General features: G+C 48.7%; 1 protein-coding gene across 1 annotated transcript; it reads left to right on the forward strand.

Annotated features, from left to right (window-relative positions):
- Nucleotides 1–45: 45 nt before the first annotated feature.
- On the forward strand, nucleotides 46–12,758 carry LOC148842040 (uncharacterized). The gene is made up of 8 exons (XM_088919797.1): nucleotides 46–1,075; nucleotides 6,614–6,745; nucleotides 8,327–8,407; nucleotides 9,351–9,774; nucleotides 10,992–11,132; nucleotides 11,396–11,519; nucleotides 11,944–12,118; nucleotides 12,544–12,758. Exons 1-8 carry the CDS (start codon nucleotides 1,022–1,024, stop codon nucleotides 12,598–12,600), a joined length of 1,188 nt encoding a protein of 395 aa, XP_088775923.1. The 5' UTR covers nucleotides 46–1,021; the 3' UTR covers nucleotides 12,601–12,758.
- The last annotated feature ends 4,221 nt before the right edge of the window (nucleotides 12,759–16,979 follow it).

Below are 16,979 nucleotides of genomic sequence, written 5' to 3' on the forward strand. Positions count from 1 at the left end.
CTGAGTTAATTTGACAAGATCCCTGGCAAGACAATAATTCCATTCATATAGCCCCTTTCATCCCAAGGGATTCCAAAGCACTTTACAAAAAATAACCCCTTCGCCCACCTCTGAAGTGCGGCCTTGCCTGACAGCCGTCACTCTGCCCCCACAGCCCCAAAACGCCACAGAACAGGGGCACCAGGGCTCTCTGGGGTCTCATTCCTGCCCTGTGAGGAGTGTCAGGGTTCACAGCTGTGAGCCAGCGTGTGGAAAAAACCACAGCACATTCCAAATCAGCCAGCTATCGCGAAGATTTGCATGTTCAAATCAGGAAAAAGGCAAATACTGTTCCTACACTCCTGTGTGCTCACTTAATAAAAAAGTAGCCCTTGAGTTTTTATTCAGTGCAGGGTAGGAAATGCTTGGTGCCATCCTCGGTTTTGAAACAAGGGGCTGCGCTCCTGGGGCTGGGAGGGAGAGCCCCCCCCCCTCCAGCCAGCACTCCAGAGTGACCTCCCCTCTTCCAGGGCGGAAGATCCTGGCAGCTGCTGAGCGGAGCGATTCTGTCCACGCCTCTCAGTGCCCACACACCTGCTGATTGTTTCCTCTAAACCAAAGGTTATAACAGCAGCTCTGTTGACAAATTCACTGTGTGGAGAGAGAAACATTTGAATGTGATGCAGGCATGAGAACACAAAAAATAGCTCTGACTTCGTCTGACAGGGAATTCTATTGATATTTGTCTACACGCGGGACCAGCTGATCGCGCTAGCGCGTCCGGCTCTACCCACTGGAGAGAAGCCATCGGTGCCGGAGGAGCTGAGGAGGAGAAGCCGAGGCTGTAGGGCTGGTGCGACGCGAAAGGCGAAGAGAAGGAGATTTAAACCCTACCTTCCTTCGATCATCATGGGAAATGTGAGGTCCTTAGTGAACAAGATGGACGAACTGGGAGCATTGGTGAGAAGCCAGAGGGAGTATCGTGAATGCAGTATCATGTGTTTCACCGAGACATGGCTGCAGGAACTTATTCCGGACTCGAATGTTACCATCGGCGGCTTTCAGACGGTGCGGGCGGACAGAAACACCGAGAGCGGTAAGAGGAAAGGAGGGGGGCTCGCGGTGCTTGTAAACAACAGATGGTGTAATCCTGGACATACTCATGTTAAGGAGCGAGTCTGCAACCCGGACATCGAACTGGTAGCCGTAGGACTGCGTCCGTACTATCTGCCGCGGGAGTTTACATGCGCCATCTTTGTTGTTGTTTACATCCCACCTACGGCAAATGCAGAGGTAGCGTGTGACGTCATAAACACAGTCACAGCCAGGCTACAAACAAAGCACCCAAGCGCTTTTATAGCTATTTCAGGGGACTTTAACCACGTATCCATTTCCACCACTCTGCCTACTTTCCACCAGTTTGTTAAGTGCCCGACCAGAGAAAACAAAACACTGGACTTATTATATGCCAATGCTAAGGATGCATATAGTTCCACAGCCCTTCCCCCCCTTGGCAGATCAGATCACAACCTTGTCTTGCTCACACCAATATACACGCCTATTGTCCAGCGCCAACCTGCGACCATGAGGACTGTGAGGAGATGGTCTCTGGAGGCTATGGAGGATCTTCGTGGTGCTTTGGAGGCCACCGACTGGGATGTGCTGTGCGAACCACATGGGGACGACATAGACAGCATGGTGGACTGTGTCACTGACTATATTAACTTCTGCGTAGACAACACCATCCCCACCAAAGACGTATACTGCTTTTCCAATAACAAACCCTGGATTACCAGCGACCTGAAGGCTCTTCTGAATGACAAGAAGAGAGCCTTTAGGAGGGGAGATAAGGAAGAGGTCAAGCGTGTACAGAGGGAGCTAAAGCAGAAGTTAAGAGAGAGCAAGGACGCCTACAGGAGGAGGGTAGAGGATAAGCTGCAAAGGAATAGGGTGAGAGATGTATGGAGCAGTATGAGAGAGATCACTGGCTTCAAACAGGCTGGGGGTGCAACAGAGGGGAACCTGGAGATGGCCAACGAGTTGAACCAGTTCTTTAACAGGTTTGATTCTGGGTCCTCTGTGGCGCAACACCCATCCCCCCACAGCCACACGCTCCCTAACCCTTCACAGCTGCGACTGCCCAATACCTCCTCCATCCCCCCACAAACATGGCCGCCTACAGCCACAACCCCCGACGGCTACTCACCCACCCATCCCCCACAGCTGCCACTCTCCAACACCTCCGCCATTAACACCTGCAGCACTAAAAGCACTATGAGCACCAACCCCCAGGCCAGGCTGACCATCACAACTGACCAGGTGAAGAAGGAGCTGAAGAGGCTGCACGAGGGTAAGGCCGCAGGACCAGATAACATCTGTCCCAGAGTTCTGAGGGCCTGTGCTGATCAGCTGAGCGGAGTGCTCCAGCAACTGTTCAACCTGAGCCTGCGCTTGGAAAGAGTCCCGGTGCTCTGGAAGACATCATGCCTGGTCCCGGTACCAAAGAAAGGGCGCCCCTCTGTCCTCAACGACTACAGACCAGTTGCACTGACTTCTCACATCATGAAGACACTGGAAAGGCTGGTCTTATCCCACCTGAGACCCCTGGTCAGCTCATCACTGGACACCCTACAGTTTGCCTACCAGCCCAGTGTTGGTGTGGAGGATGCGATCATCTACATGCTGCAAAGGGCCTACTCACACCTGGACAGGGCTGGCAACACTGTAAGGATCATGTTTTTCGACTTCTCCAGTGCCTTCAATACCATCCAGCCCTTACTTCTAAGGAGGAAGCTGGAAGAGATGCAAGTCGATGCCTCCACGACCTCGTGGATCACTGACTACCTGACAGGCAGACCACAGTCTGTGAGACTTCAGAACTGTGTGTCTGAACAGGTAGTGAGTAACACAGGGGCACCTCAAGGGACAGTTCTTTCTCCATTCCTCTTCACCCTCTATACTTCGGACTTTAAGTACAACTCAGAGTCATGCCACCTGCAGAAGTTCTCAGATGACTCTGCAATTGTGGGATGTATCAAGGGTGAGCAGGAGGAGGAGTACAGAGGACTGGTCAGCAGCTTTGTGGAGTGGTGTGGGGTAAACCACTTGGAACTGAATGTTACAAAGACAAAGGAACTGGTGGTAGATTTCAGGAGGAAAAAGGTCAAACCTACTCCTGTCTACATCCATGGGAGTGGCGTGGAGATGGTGGACTCGTACAAGTACCTGGGAGTGCACATCGACGATAGACTGGAATGGTCTAAGAACACCGAGGCCATCTATAAGAAGGGACAGAGCCGACTCTACTTCTTGAGGAGGCTCAGGTCCTTCAATGTGTGTAGTAAGATGCTACACATGTTCTATCAGTCGGTGGTAGCGAGTGCCATTTTCTACGCAGTGGTGTGCTGGGGCTCGGGGATTAGAGCAGTAGATTCCAAAAGGCTGAACAAGCTCATCAGGAGAGCAAGCTCTGTCATTGGGTCTGACCTGGACTCCTTGGAGGTAGTGGCTGAGAGGAGAATGATGTCCAAACTAGAGGCCATCATGGACAACTTCTCCCATCCCCTCTATGACAGGCTTGCAGGAATGAAGAGCACGTACAGCAATAGACTGATTCATCCACGGTGCAACAGGGAGCGCTACAGGAGGTCATTCTTGCCGTCTGCCATAAGACTGTACAACGCATCCACCTTGCGTCTTGGCAGAGGCAACATCGACAGTGACCTGTATCTGGATTAAACGCATCTACACATCTACTGCTACATCTGTTCTCTTCTTCTTCTTTTTCTTTTTCTTTTTCCCGTTTACAACCACTTTCTGTGCAATATATGCCAGGGACCTGTGCAATACATTTATATTTATATCTACAGTTACATCTATATTTATATCCATATGTGTGATATGAGTGTGATATGATTTTCTGTGTACTGTTCTGTTCTAGTTTGTTCTTGTGCGTCTGGACTGTGAGTAACTCTTGTATTGTATTGTATGTATTGTACTATTATTATATAATTCGTTACATTGTGGCTGTGTTGTGTGTGTTAAGCTGCTGTTGCACTGCAATTTCCCTCACGGGATCAATAAAGTATCTATCTATCTATATTTTGGCACACCGTCACCTGCATTCCCCACTCTGGCCTGCTGGTGGCACTGTCTCCTATGTGTTTCCACTAATGCACGTTTCCTGGCGATAGGGAGAAGTTGTGATATTTTTATTGAAGCTACCTCTGAGTAAACATTAAAATGTTTACATTAAGTATGGTATTTTTCATATTTATCTACAGTTTCACCCCTGCAATCAGGTTTAAAACCATTGTATTAATCATCACAAAGCCTCTTACGTGTGCTGAGACTAAACTGTAATTAAAATGCAAATGACCTTTTATTGTCTATTATGTTACTTAATAGTTTTATCTTTTTTCATCAAATGTAATTAGATTAAGCATTTTCCATTGTTTTTATATAACCAATATTACAAGATCTAATAAAAGTACAATGATTTCTTAGGTACGAGTTCATCTTGAAAAGAGTTTTTGCTGTTGCTTGATAATTTTTGTCAGCAAAACTCCTTAAATCTCCGAATCAGGCTCTATTGCTGTTAAGAGGTCTTCTTGGTTATTAAATTGCACTGAAGCTACACGTTGTGTCACAATAAACTCCCTATTGTGACTGTATCCAATTCGATATTTCATTGTTCCCTTTACTACTGCCCAGTCACCAGATTGCAGTCATGGACTACAGAATGTTATAAAATGCTGGACTGCAGTCCTCTGTTGTGCATCAAAGGTTTGAGGATACTGTTGAAGGAATTGCTGGGAACACCTGGCAAGACGAACATATTTTTGGTTTTGCAAAGTTCTGAATATACATTGGGGGATATTCTTGAAGAAATATGAAAAATGTTTCATGTTGGATTATAACTGGACCCTAGATTTGTGCTTCTGGGACAAAAATTGTGTTTTTCTGTTGTCAGAGGCAGAAAAATATGTTTAGAACTGTCAGAATTGCAGCCATGAAACAAATCACTAGAAACTGTTTAAAGATGGACAGGCCTAGTGTTTATATATGGAAGGTCTCTATGAATGAAATGTATCACATGGAGAAAAAATAATTCAGAGAATTAGAAATCAGCATCATATGTTTGTAAAAAGGTGGTCAAAATGGGAAACAGAGAGTCTCTTTTTTTAGTAATGTGATATTGACAAAGCAGCAGACAATTTGAACTTGTATACAAAAATAGTGCAGTTGTTTTTACACTTGGAACACAGCCATGACATCATCAGAACCCATGGAATTCTGCCATCACACAGACTCCTGGTTCTGAGCTTTATGATGTCATCAGTTCAGTGTTCCAAAACACCATCAGAACATAACAACAGGCAGTGTGCTGGGAATTAAACAGAACTGCATACTTTGGATATCAAGGCACTTTTTCAGTTACAAACATTACTTAGTAGAAACAGGTTTCCTGATATAAAGAAAAAGACAATTACATTTTGCCTGTAATGGGAACACTTTATCATTAGGAAAATTATATTCTATAATGCAATCTTTGGCACAGATTAAGGTAAGACGATTATTATTGTTAATACAAATGTTAAATGATTTTTAAATACAATGAATACATATATAATGTAGCTGTGCAAATGACTTTTCAAGACTTCATTTAGTAACACAATTGTGTGGCAATATTCTACTGATATTTGTGTTGCCATTTTTTATGAGCCAACAATTCTCATGCTCTGTATTTCATATTAGAAAAGCTAAGCATTCACCAGAACATTTGGACAACATAAACCCTGCACAACAACATGTGTTAGCTTTATGGTTGCGCAGAAATCAATGATGTATCTGAGCTACTGTGGTCAATATAAATAAAAGATGCTAAATGACAAGCCTGACTTCTCATCCAAACTTTTTTTGGAGGTTTTTTATGATAATAGAAAATACAAGTGTAGGTTTTGAGTTAATGTTTCTTCTCATAATTTATGATATGTTAATTAGTTATTTATAACTTATAACATAACTTGACTTAAGTCAAAACATATCTGCTTATATATTGTAATATTGTAACTCCTGATTGTGTCTAAGATGTCTAAGACCTGCACAGTAGTGAATGTTTAGTATACACCAACAAGAGTCAGACTTGCCCTCCAAAGACCCTGGGTGAAGTTCTAGATCTAAGCTTTTGATAATAAGATATATGTTTAGTATACTAAAAAATTTGGCTGTGATTATTCCTTTGATTAACAAAATGTTGTCACTTTCTGTGGCCGCAGAAAGATTGTGTGATATTTCTGTGGCTCTTTCCAGGTTCCTGTCTCTTCTCCCTTCCTAACTGCTGGTTTCACGAATGATCAGATCTCTGACAAGCCATAATTCAAAATAAATGAGCTCAAAAAGCACTCCAAAAGCTCCAAAAGCAGTCACTAAGCTATACCTCAACCAAGACTTCCTAAGCAAGTCTTAGGTAGTTGATCTGGAATGTTCCCAAGTTACTCTTAGTTTAATAAAGGCCTCATCTTTAATGATTAAAGGTTGAGGTGCTTCAAAACACAAAATGAACTCTCTAAGTCTGAGTGAGGAAATACGTGCTGTCCTGTGGCCCTGAGACTCTGCGCTCTCTCCTCTCCAGTCCCAGCGACACCGAAAGGGGTACCAGACCTCCTACATGGCTGACTACAAGCCCCCGAGCGAGCGCGGCCCGCGCCTGTACCGCCTCCACCCCCGCCCGCCTGGCAGACCGGCCACCAGCGCGCCCAAAAAGGTACGCCCACTCAGGAGGGGTCTAATCCACACTCCTTCCTCAGCCCACCATTCAGACGCGATGTTCTGGCTCCCACACATGTAGCACCAGCATGGATGTGAATTCATACGAGAGGCTGAGAACTAAGAGACCTTGACTTCTGTCTTCTAGCAGCATGTGGCTAAACATCCATGGCTGCAAAAAAGTTGGTCACAGCAGTAAAATGCAGTAAAATCCTGACAGTGAATAGATCCTGGTCTACCTGTATAGTACCTATACTGTCTTGAAACAGCTCCTATCCCTCGAGAACTGGACTCTTCCTATCATAACTCAGGGATGTCACAATCCACAGATTAAGTTTTCTACTAATACAGTGCTTGTATCTTCTGAATGTGGACAATGGACACTCCGTATATGGATTATAGCACTGATTGAACAATTAGTCCATATGTACATTATACAGCAGAGCCTGGCATGCTGGCACACTACAGTGTGTGATCTGACAGTGCAATGGGGGTCTGTCAGTCTGTACTGACACAGTGTAGGGGGGGGTCTGTCAGTGTGTCCTGACACAGTGCACTGAGGGGTCTGTCAGTGTGTCCTGACACAGTGCAGTGTGGGTCTGTCAGTGTGTCCTGACACAGTGTACTGGGGGGTCTGTCAGTGTGTCCTGACACAGCGCACTGAGGGGTCTGTCAGTGTGTCCTGACACAGTGCAGTGTGGGTCTGTCAGTGTGTCCTGACACAGTGTACTGGGGGTCTGTCAGTGTGTCCTGACACAGTGCAGTGTGGGTCTATCAGTGTGTCCTCACACAGTGTACTGGGGGGTCTGTCAGTGTGTCCTGACACAGCGCACTGAGGGGTCTGTCAGTGTGTCCTGACACAGCGCACTGAGGGGTCTGTCAGTGTGTCCTCACACAGTGTACTGGGGGGTCTGTCAGTGTGTCCTGACACAGCGCACTGAGGGGTCTGTCAGTGTGTCCTGACACAGTGCAGTGTGGGTCTGTCAGTGTGTCCTCACACAGTGTACTGGGGGGTCTGTCAGTGTGTCCTGACACAGCACACTGAGGGGTCTGTCAGTGTGTCCTGACACAGCGCACTGGGGGGTCTGTCAGTGTGTCCTGACACAGCGTACTGGGGGGTCTGTCAGTGTGTCCTTGCACAGTGCACTGGGGGGTCTGTCAGTGTGTCCTGACACAGTGCACTGGGGGGGTCTGTCAGTGTGTCCTGACACAGTGCAGTGTGGGTCTGTCAGTGTGTCCTCACACAGTGTACTGGGGGGTCTGTCAGTGTGTCCTGACACAGCGCACTGAGGGGTCTGTCAGTGTGTCCTGACACAGCGCACTGGGGGGGTCTGTCAGTGTGTCCTTGCACAGTGCACTGAAGGGTCTGTCAGTGTGTCCTGACACAGCACACTGAAGGGTCTGTCAGTGTGTCCTGACACAGCACACTGAGGGGTCTGTCAGTGTGTCCTTGCACAGTGCACTGGGGGGTCTGTCAGTGTGTCCTGACACAGTGCACTGGGGGGTCTGTCAGTGTATCCTGACACAGATCCTTGTTAGTCCATGCACTCTGGCTAAGTGCAGTGCTGACATGTTGCAGGTGGAGGAGGAGTGGACTCAATATCAGCAGAAGCGCAGCAGGTCCTCCAGCAGTTCCTATAGCTCATCCACCTTTGCACAGGTAAGCTTTCCTGTTTGCTCCCTCATATTACCACCGGAAAATGTCTCGTGTAGCAAAAGTCTAATTTCTCTAACATGTAAGGCTATAGAAATAATGTTTGTGATAAAAGATTCATTCGCAGACTTAAAGCTGGTAGGCATTAAAGTAATGGGTGTATTTGGATTGAGAATCAGAGTACAGATAAGGGTTCATTACTAAGGTAAGGGATCGTATCTGGGATAATTAGTACCACAGGGATCTATATTAGGACGGCTGTGAACTAGTCAAATCCACCGATTATACCAAAATGTGTGAAGCTAATATAAGAAGGATTAGCAAACTGTAAAAGCAGGAAAAGAAATTACAAAAGACAAAATTCAATGGGGGGAAAACACCTGGCCAATGATGTTTAATGTAGACCAGCACAGAGATTAAATTCTTGACATTTTTTCTCTGCTCTCTTCTGTACAAATACTCACCTGCTGTCCACATCTCTGTGCGTCTTTTTGAGCTCTTGGTTTGGTCTTGTAAGAGACAGACTTCTCTAGCACTCCCGCGCCTCATCGTCTTTCCATCTCGGGGCTGTGACCACTGTTCTCCTCCAGCCAGGACAGGAGTCTCCTGCTCTCCTCCTCTCAAACGACCGGCTCTGTAACCTCACTCTCTCCGAGGAAAACAGGCAGCTCCCTGCTCTGGCCCTGCTGTCTGCTCCGTTCTTCCAGTTCTCCTGATACCATCAACCCTCCCTGGAACCCTGATGAACCCCAGCTCTACTGCCCCTGCCCCTGCCGCTCCCTCCTCCCCCTCTCCAGCCCAGCCTGTCCTTGTGGTGTTGTCTTTCCTGATCCCCCTGGTCGCTGATCTCCCCTCTCCCCGAGGTCGTGACTGGATGCACTGGGGCTGTGGCAGTGGGTTCCCCCTCTGCTGGTGTCTGACTCTTGCTCTCCCCTCTGCCTCTCCTCAGAAGGGGAAGAACCTGGTGGCAACGCTGCTGGAGAAGAGCCACACCCCCAGCAGCTGTGGCAGCCCCACCCTGGGGCCACAGCCAGGGGACCAGCCCAGAGGGACCCCCAGGGCACCCCTGCAGAGGAGCCCGGGAGGCCAGGTCCTGCTGGAGACCAAGCAAGCACATCGCGGTGGGGAGAAACCAGGCAGAGGCCTCCTTCCTCCAGCCACTCCCCACGGCACTCTGCACTGCTCTCCACCTTCTTCTTCCTCCTCTCCCTCGCCTTCACCAACCCCCACGCCCCCGCCCACACCCCCCTCAGCCCCCGGCTCGCCCCAGCCCGAGAGGCCGGCAGCAGCGCCCCCTGCAGCCCGACAGCAGGAGCCAGTGACACCCGCCAGCAGGCTGCGCCTCGTCCCCAGCTCCAGCTGCAGCGAGGAAGGTAAAGCAGCTGCTGTGTGCAGAGAGGACGCGGCGCGCGTCGACAGTAAGCACACTGCCCGTTACAGCTCTCACTGTCGTCACTGGACAGTACGGCACTCGGGGCAGACACACAATCAGAGCCCTGCTGTGACTCGCAGGGCAACTGCTGAAGGCATGAAGCACGAGACCCTATCCCAGGCCTTTACAGAGCACGTCCCTGACAGAGTCTCGTAGCACCGAACTGTAATTCACGAGAAGCAGACATTCCAGTGCCATCACTTCCCCCCTGAGCAACCACCTCGTGAGTAATACACGGGCAGTTGTGATAGAGACACGCACCAGTAACCGACTACAACTGCACTTCAAACATGACGAGCTCCTGATATGTTCTCAAGCCACGAAGACTGTACCAATAGACTACTGCATTAATGAGAAGGAAGAGTACATTTTGTTAGTTTTTACGATATGTAGACTCTTATGCTTTCACCAGGCTTTTCTAAATACCTACAATTAGTCAATAACTTATAGAAGCTTATTAGCGCCACAGAAAAAAATATTTTTTGAATTTGACTGTTGAGATAGACAGTTTGTCATCTGTGTAACTGGTGAACAAGGAAACCTGGTACAACCATCCAAACCCCTCAAGGACACTGACAAAGGCAACCCCACACACTGCTTCAGAAGGCACAAGCAGAAACGACCAGGAAGGGTGTTTAACACCGACACCCGGAGGCACTTAGTTACACACAGGCTTGTGGGAGTCTGTTGGGAAGCCAATAGCTTTGTTTACAGCAAGAAATGGCTGGATAAGAACCTCAGATCAACAACGTACCGACAACCCGGAGGACTAGATGGGCCTTTGGCCTTCCTCCTGGTGTTCATCAGTGCTGCAGTGCCCAGTACACTGGGGGAGCTGTGCTTGGAAATCTGTACAATGGCATGGATATTAATAGGTTTTGGCACGATTCGATATTAAAACAACAAGAAAAGGTGAATAAGGAGGCAGGACTTCAGCTCATTGAGATGCTGTGTGTCCTGTTCGTCCCAGTGGCTTGTGAATCTGTTTCTAGAAGATCCAGAGAAAATCAGCTTCCACAAGCTTCTTCCAAACACCCATTCACCTTTAACCAAAACTCAATATTTCTGTGCGCCTTCCCTTCCTGGATTCCTTGTTGAGATTTAAGCACTCCCACTCGCAATCCAGCGGCGGCCGTAACGCTGTGTCTGTGTTTCCAGGGAGCGGGCGGGGCTCTCCTGCGCAGGGAGAGGGCGACACCTGGTCCTACGAGGCCTACCTCAAGGACTCCTGCCGCTCGGCCAAGCTGCAGTCGCTGCTCAACCGCCGCATCATGGAGCAATCCGTTGTGCTGCAGCAGGGTAAAGCACAGCCCGTCCTGGTGCTGGGGATTCTCTCTCTCCTGCATTTCATTAGTAACTGGGTACCCCCAACTTGGGAGCAGAAACAGACCTGGGAGGGGTTTTCCCATCAAGCAACTTGTTAATTAAGGCCAAACGTGTTGATGGGTCACAGGACTCTGCAGGACTACCTGTTCTAACAGGACAGGAACTTTATGACGCCAATTCAAAACCCAGCCTACCGTCGATTGAACGACCTGTGCTGTTGTGTGTCCCTGCTGCAGGGCTGCCCTTCGAGGGAGAGTCCATCTACAGAAAGTCTTTCCAGGCCTGGGAGGTGCCCGCGGTGCCCTTCAGAGCCAGCCAGCCCCGACCCCACCCCTGCCTCGCGCTGACCTGGCAGTACTGGTACTGAGCACCACCGCTCGTCTCCGCTCGTGTCCGCCTGGAGCCCAGGGAAAGCGGGCTGTACGGGGCCAGGCGCTGCGTTACGTGATGATAAAGAGGTCTGGGAGGGAGGCAGATGGGCTCTTCCGTGTTGCCTAGGCTGGGATTTCCCAGGGATCCACACACCTGGGCCTGAGCTCTCGGTGCTGAGCCTTGAACCCTTAATTAACTTAATATCAGGTTTAACTTGAACTGTTTGACGTTTTTTTCTCTTTGAGCTCTTAGACATGTTGGACATGTTTCAACCACGTTGTATTTGGCAATGAACCCGATCAGGAAGTTAGTTCCATGAGGGCTTCAGTTCGGTCCTGGAATTAAGCTGGGCTGGACCGGGACCGGCACCGGGCCCCCTGGCTCAGACTGCTCCGTGCCCTCTGTTCCTCAGGAGGCCCTGGATGTCGGAGTACAACGACAAGTACGGAGCGCTGCTGCGCTCCTTCTCCTCGGGACAGCCCTGCGGCCGCACGCTGAAGCCCACCGCCTCGCAGCCCCGCCCGCCCCGCTGCTCCCAGAACACGCACTACCTGACCGAGTACCAGGAGTCCTTCAAACCGTACAGGGTGAGCCCCGGCCTGCGGGGGGCGCTCCTCCCGCCCAAGCAACAACGAGGAGCCTTCATGGCAAGAACAGGCCACGTCCACCCTGCTCACTTTCCACAACCCACTGCGAAAGCATCACGAGCCCCCAGACAATCCGCCTCGAGTTTCTACAGTGCACCCTACTGTCCCTTCCTGGGTGTCACTGCGGAATCAGTGACAATCAGGCCCGTTAAGCAATTTTGGAATTGCTCTGGGGGAGCAGAATCCTTCACTCGAGTGAACTGCAGCAAACCTTCCCTTATCACCTCTCCGGACACTCAAAGACACAAGAAACAACCAGCTTAGCTTCTGCAGTGTGCAGAATACGAACTAGGAGTTTGGTATTTTTGGCTTGGTATTGCTTTGAAAACATCCTCTGATAAAATCATGTCTTTTTCTCACTCCAGGAACTCACCTCCAGACCCAAAAGCTGCCCAGGATACAGACTGAACCAGACAGCATGACCCCCAGCTCACTGCTCTCCGCTTACCACCCCTCTCCACCACGTCTTCAAAAAGAGCACCGAGAATCACGCGGGGTTTTCTTTTCATTTACTGTCCCGTCTGTTTTAGGGCTGAAGATGTATGACCTACAGTGACATCTTATTGAAAAATACAAGCAATTTTGAAAATTTCCTAAGAGAGATGTTTTGTGGATTAGTATTCATAACAAAGTGGCTCATTAGGACAATGTGGGAACAGTCTAAAAGCAATTCAAATCCCAAATCAAAATCACGTTTCATCAGGTTGCCTGATGATTTGTCTTTGTTTTAGTATTTTTCATCATTCTTAAATACGAGCTAGTCTGTTGAGAGAGCTCAACTGCAGCCCTCCACTGGGTGAACCTGTTCCAAGGTAATGCAGCACACAGACTGTAACCCAGGAGCTCAGGGTAAGACCGGACTGGGACAGGAGTCACTCTGCACAAGCCTGAGACAGTTTCCACACCCCCTCAGACCCACGCAGGGGTAAAGGTTCAATAACCAGGCTCTTCGGCTCCAGTACAGGCAGGCTCAGCAGGTAACGTGCTTGTCTGCACTGAAGCATGTCCACTGCTTCAGTGGCCTCTCAGCTGGGAGTTTACCATAGACGAGCTTTAGTGCTGGTTAGGGCCTCAGCTATCTTAATTGTCAGCAAGCACCAAGCAGCAAAAAGACAGGTCTTCAAACACATGGGCCATCTATCTCATTTGTCTAAACACTGTTCTTCAGATTTTCAGATTAGAACCAGAATGACTTCAAGAAGGGATAAAGATCCACTGCAGGGGTATTGAAGAATTGCTCACGAAGAGGCTTGAACCTTTATGAGGTGTGGCAGCATGCAGGCTGCTCAGGTGTCACACCTGGAGAAAGCTCAATTCCCAAAATACTAAACGCTTCCTTTCCACTTTTCAGGGTAAAATCTGTCTATGTCACTGGCTCTTAAACTTGTTTTACAGGAGAATCCAAGATACCTCTTGATGTGTTCCTTCCTTCACACTTGAACAGTACAATCACCATGTATATTCTTCAATAGGCTATATTTCTTTCCTTTAGTTTCCTGGCTTTTCAGCAGTACAACGGCTTTAAACCCAGGAGGAGTTTCGCACAATGCGAGTTTGTACTGATGAGAAAACGCAGTTCCTCTTCACCTTCATGTGCAAACAGAGTGAAGACACCCTATCACACCAGTCCGTCCCTTTGAAATTAAGGAAATGATACGGCAGGCAGAAAAAGCAAAGACATCCACCTGAACAAACGCAGTGGAAAAGTACTTCACTCAGGACAGACGCAACACACGCCCTTTTACAAAGAGCTTGGTGCGGCGGGGGTCTCTCTGTGAGGGAGAAGGGACACCAGCGTGTCGCTGCCACAGGATAAGGTCTGCCAACCCGAGTTATACCCAGGTCCTAGTTAGCAGATCCAGGACTGCAAACAGTTCTCTATTAATCCAATTAAAATCCCTCCCAGAGCTTCCCTGGTATCTCTTGTGTATAAAGCTTTATAATAGGGGGCACCCCATTTCCCAAAACTACTGAAGCTGCCATGCCACACTGTCCTTAACCTCTAGCCACACCTGGGGCACGGGTCAACACAAGCCAGGGGATCTGAGGGGCTGGTACCCCACTCAGCTGAGAGAGGGCAGGGCACAGGGAACACCCATGGAGCACCTGCTGCTGTTTACTGGGGTACCAGGAAGACCTTTGAACCCCCCGCGCCTCATGGCTTCACCCTTTGATGTGGCTGTTAAAACTGGGCAAAACAAGTCAGGGCATTCTCCTGCCAGGGTACAGCACTTATTCATCCCGCTTGCTGAAACGCAAGGAAAACAAAGAGCAATTTCATCTCGGATCAGTTTGCCAGCACACTCTTCCTGAACCAAGCAGAAACTGGGGGAGAGGCCAACCATGGCCATGAGTGACAGGCCCAGGCTGTCTGGACTGGGACAGAGGGCTCGGGCTGGCTGGCTGGCCGACGTCCCTGCGGAGAGACGCCAGGATGAGACAGATGTCCTCTTTCCCAGTTGAGCTTAATGCCTAAGGAGACACAGGAAATTCCCCGTCTGTCACAGTTTACAAGAGTAAAACAACGGCAGAGTAACTGTGATGTGTTAGAAAAACAAATGTCCTCTATCTCAAGATAAACAACTGGTCTGAAAACGCAGAGCCCCGCCATATACAAGAAAACCCCAAAACAGTGGAAAAAACCAGAGCGCTCAGTTACTTACGGTAAAAATATCAGCCATCTGCACAACTGTCCACTCCAGACTCTGCAATGTACACAGCAAACACGCTACCAACGATCAGCAGTCAAGGCCACATTCATTTAACTTGGCAGTGTTCTGTATTCATGTAGCCTTTCTGCCAAAGCTGAACAGAGACTGGGAGAATGTGTAGTTGTACAATTAAAATCAGCTGGCTGCCTTCACTGGAAAGAAAAAAGTGGCATACCTAGGTACACTAGAACATCTGCAGCATCGAAGACCTACTGGAAAATAATCTTAACTCCTTACATTTATACAATGCTTTTTATCTCAAAGGGTTTGGAAAGGCTTTTACAAATAGGGGGCTGTATTGTGGAAGCCTTATACGAAACTTAGCTAGGACACCAGGGCTATCATTCCCATGCTGAGAAACTGTGACCAAGCAGCCAGGACCTGAGGTTATGTTCTCCACGAGGAAAGTAACGCCAACACATCAGGTGACCTGCAGCACGAGTGCGGAAATTCTGGTCTGGAGGCAGGGCTGTGATGGGTCGGTAGAACACCGCTTTCTAGCTCATGAACACTTGGAGCAAAGGCTCGTTCTGAAAACCCTTGGAATCACGGCACGTACTGCAACATCACAGCTGGGTGGATGCAAATCAGCGAGAGGAACGAGAGGTTTCAGTCTCATTGTAGCGGCGAGAGATGATGAGGCACTCCCCTGTCCTCAGTTTCTGTACACAGTGACTCCAAACTCGGGCTCTGACAAGGAAGAGCCAAAGTTTGACCTTTGTCTGCAAAGCTACAGTTCATGATGAAGAAACTCTCTGGGAAGCAGCAGGCTGCTGCTAGACATGCCAGGACTGCAGACAGAAGAAACTACATCTTCGATCATCTGAAGCAGTAAGACCAAAACAAGCATGCGCGATGGGGAAGAGATTACAACTCTTACCTCTGAAAAGAGCATGAATAAATCCTCAGATCCACCAGAAAAATAAACCCCCAATCACCAGATGGGCAAAGTTAGTCATGCCTGCATGCCTGAGCCTCACCCACATCTTGACAGAGTCTGAAAACGTCCATAAGACCCGGTGACTTTGGCCAACGACAGTGCAAGGGGAACTGTCACCTCCTAGACAAGCTTGTAGCACCCAGTCGGTTTAAGTACCACATAAATGAGGCTGTGCATCATGTACGCATAAAGCAAAAGCTGTTACATTCTTTCGTGTGCTTTCGTGTTGTAGCACATGAACACGCCCATTGTTGTTCAGATGTGTATTTTCACCAGCTCAAAGCAGTACAGTGTAGACTAGGATGAGCACAACATACACGTGGAGATTTGTTCTCAGGAAAAGGTTTGTGGGAAAAAGAGCTGCCGTTAAAAAAAAAGCTGCTAACGCTTCTATGCGTCATCTACCAGACTTGAGGATATTTCCATCCTTTCCCCAGAATGGCTAAAATCCAAGAGGGAGGGAGGGAGGGCTCCTGGGAGTAGAGGGATTCTGGTCCAGGGAGTGGCGAGCCCCTGGCCGTCAGCGGGGCCGAGCCGCTCCAGTCCTTAGCTGAAAACGAACTGGAACGAGTCCCTTCCTCTCCGACGCGCAGCTGTGGCCAGTCGCTGCTGTCTCTCCACGGACTGCTCGGACAGGCTGGCTCCTCACCAGGATGGACAGAAGGCATCCATCTTGTGTTTCGGAGCCTGTGGAAACTCAGGAACAGGGCTCTCACGCTGAACTCCTGGGAGATCTTCTGGTGTCCGTTCCACGCCCCCCCTCGCAGTTACACAGCTGGCTAAATTAACGAGCCGCATAACCAACACTTCTAACCAGGTCCAGATGTGATTTATAGGTAGTTGTACCGTTAATGAAGTGAACTTTTGCAGTTGATTGCACAAGACGAACTTAAGAACATTTTCTAAATCTGACATTCAGGACTTAACTTCATTTAAGATTTGAAAGGAGAGCTGCATCAACTACCAAGGACCGTGTAAATGTTAATTCCTTCTTGAAAAGTATAAAGGAGAAAAAATTTCAGCAGTTGAGCCCTCTTCAGTTGTTTGTCCTTTCTATTTTTCAGCATGCAATTAACATTTATTTGTTCCTAATTATTTCATTGCCAACTCTACTTGAAACAAAAAAGAATGCCCTCCCGAAATTGAGCCG

This window comes from Atractosteus spatula, chromosome 1 (assembly GCF_055471065.1).
Source record: "Atractosteus spatula isolate fAtrSpa1 chromosome 1, fAtrSpa1.hap1, whole genome shotgun sequence".
Taxonomy (NCBI): Eukaryota; Metazoa; Chordata; class Actinopteri; order Semionotiformes; family Lepisosteidae; genus Atractosteus; species Atractosteus spatula.

What these genes read in the sequence shown, in the direction of transcription:
- LOC148842040 (XM_088919797.1), top strand. Translation starts at nt 1,022, where the DNA reads ATGTTACCATCGGCGGCTTTCAGACGGTGCGGGCGGACAGAAACACCG. An exon ending in GCTCATCCACCTTTGCACAG is followed by an intron (nt 8,408 to 9,350) that starts GTAAGCTTTCCT and finishes GCCTCTCCTCAG; the next exon opens with AAGGGGAAGAACCTGGTGGC. An exon ending in AGTCCTTCAAACCGTACAGG is followed by an intron (nt 12,119 to 12,543) that starts GTGAGCCCCGGC and finishes TTCTCACTCCAG; the next exon opens with GAACTCACCTCCAGACCCAA.